Here is a 2336-nt window from a genome sequence, read left to right as displayed (position 1 = left end):
GATATCACCTGTCAACCTCAGTCACAGTATTGGCTCCAATGTGGTCACTCAGAAGGGGCCCCGGAACGGTTGTCGTACCACTTGACAACATACAAGGTGGTTTCTCTCACCATGGTCATCTTCTCTTCGAATGTCCCACGTTCTGCTCTCTTCAGATCAGCATCGCTCTTCAGGTTGACTCCAGGTAATCTGTTGAACAGTGCCAGTACAGTGAATTCCCTTCTCAGCCAATGTGACTACAAGAGGGACACTAGTGAACCAATTGCTAAAGAAGAGCTTGTAGTTCTCTTCCTTGGGGATTAGCTGGGCCAGTCGGAGGACGACATTTTCACTAGCTCCAACATCTGGCACCTCAGGAGTTTGGTCGACTCTCCCAGTGTAGATCTCAAGGTTGTGCGGTATTCCTCAGATCCTGCCAATATGAGAATTTTATAGCCCCACTTCTTTGGTTTTGATGGCAGGTAGGTTTCAACCTGTGTCTCTCCTTGAATGGCACCATCTACTCATCTATGGTGAGCTTCTCACTCATTGGGATGGAGACCAATTTGGATGTCAGGTGAGTGACCAGAGGACGTATTTTGTAGAGGGGATCATCTTGCTCCTGTCCCTTGTTGTTGTTGATATGCAGGGACTTCTTGATGGCTGCCCATCTGTGGATGGTCATTGTGTCTGCTACTCTGGACACTCGGGTGGCTTTGTTCCAAAACATTCGAGTTGCTGGTAGGCCAAAGAGGGACATGTAGACCACAGTGCCGAGGAACTGCTCTAACTCGTTGGAGGTAAGGTTTTGGGGCTTGTTGGGGTCACACTGAATTGCGTACAAATTAGATTCCTCTACTATAACTTCAAGAATGTCTTCAGAGAATAACTTTCTGAAGTATTGGAAGGGGGGCAGGATGTCATCAGCTTTTGGCAGCTGGCTATGCCAGTCTGGGTGGGCATCAATGGAGTTGTGTACTTTTCTCCATCTTGGGAGGTGAGATACTTCACCCTCCTGTTCATCTCAATCTCCCTCTTCCTCAGAGTCACTGTCTTGTGGCTGGTGTTCTTCTGAAAAGAAGAAAAAGGAAAAAAATATTAGAAAGAAGTAAATGCAACAGGAAGACTTGCATGCATGCATGCATGCACACACACACACACACACATACACAATCACTTTACCAACTGACTCCTGACCTCTCACTGACCCCTGAGCTCATAAGTGTCCCACAAACCTGATTCAGGGATCCACTCCTCCACTTCCTCACTATCACTGCCTGATACCTCACTGTCCTCACTTTCTGAAGGAATGTCCCTAACTACACATTCACATTCATACTTATTGAAAGCAAACTGATTTGCAGGATCTCGGAAACATGGCACCAGAAGTCAGCGTCAGCCAGACTTATGCTGACTTACATCCGTGTCATAAGAGAGAAAATGTGTCTGACATACTGACAAGCCCTCCTTCCGCAGCATGTATTTTATTATACATTTTCCTTGGCTCAGTGTCTGTTGTCACAGTGTGTGGAAACCTTCTTGTCATAATCTCCATCATTTATTTCAAACAGCTGCACACTCCTACAAACTTTCTCATTCTCTCTCTGGCTGTGGCTGACCTGCTTGTTGGTGTTGTAGTTTTTCCTCTCACGATGGAATTCACTTTGACCTTCTGGCTGTATCATAATGATTTATTGCGTAAGATACAACACGGCTTTGATACAGGTCTGGTCATATCTTCCATTTTGAATTTATGTTGTATTTCCATTGACAGATATTATGCAGTGTGTCAGCCTCTGACATATGCAACCAAAATGAATGTCTGTGTTGTTGTGATCATGATCCTGGTGAGCTGGGGTGTTTCTGTTCTCGTTGCAATTGGTTTTGTAATTGCAAGATTAAACCAGGAAAAATGTGGAGAAGTGTGTTTTATTGATTCTCCAACTGCAAAAATTTTAGGACTAATTTTCTCATTTTACCTCCCAGTGATCGTAATGCTCTGTATCTACCTGAAGATTTTCCTTGTTGCACAGAGACAGGCTCGCAGCATCCAGAGCATAAAGTCTGGAGCAGCTGTCAGTAAGATGAAGAGAAAGGCCACAAAAACACTTGCAATCGTTATGGGAGTTTTTGTGATGTGTTGGTCTCCTTACTTTCTCTGTGCTACCTCTCAGCTTTCGAGTCATGTGTCATTGTTTCTCACTGTATTTGAAGCTCTGAACTGGCTTGCATTGTCAAATTCAATGCTCAATCCATTTATCTATGCTTTCTTTTACAGCTGGTTCAGATCGGCATTCAGAATGATCATTTCTGGAAAAATATTTCAAGGTGATTTAACTAATGCGAAACTGTTTTGA

The 2336-nt window shown here is 44.0% G+C and overlaps 1 protein-coding gene across 1 annotated transcript; it reads left to right on the top strand.

The window, feature by feature from the left end:
- The first annotated feature begins 1355 nt into the window (after positions 1-1355).
- LOC124050959 (trace amine-associated receptor 1-like) lies at positions 1356-2336 on the top strand. Its single transcript, XM_046373958.1, has one exon. The coding sequence runs from the start codon at positions 1356-1358 to the stop codon at positions 2334-2336; it is 981 nt and encodes a 326-aa protein (XP_046229914.1).

This window comes from Scatophagus argus, chromosome 19, assembly GCF_020382885.2.
Source record: "Scatophagus argus isolate fScaArg1 chromosome 19, fScaArg1.pri, whole genome shotgun sequence".
NCBI classification, from domain to species: domain Eukaryota; kingdom Metazoa; phylum Chordata; class Actinopteri; family Scatophagidae; genus Scatophagus; species Scatophagus argus.
This window is presented reverse-complemented; position numbering and strand designations above follow the sequence as displayed.

Excerpts from the sequence above, each read along its gene's own strand:
- LOC124050959 (XM_046373958.1), top strand. The coding sequence starts at position 1,356 with ATGGCACCAGAAGTCAGCGTCAGCCAGACTTATGCTGACTTACATCCG.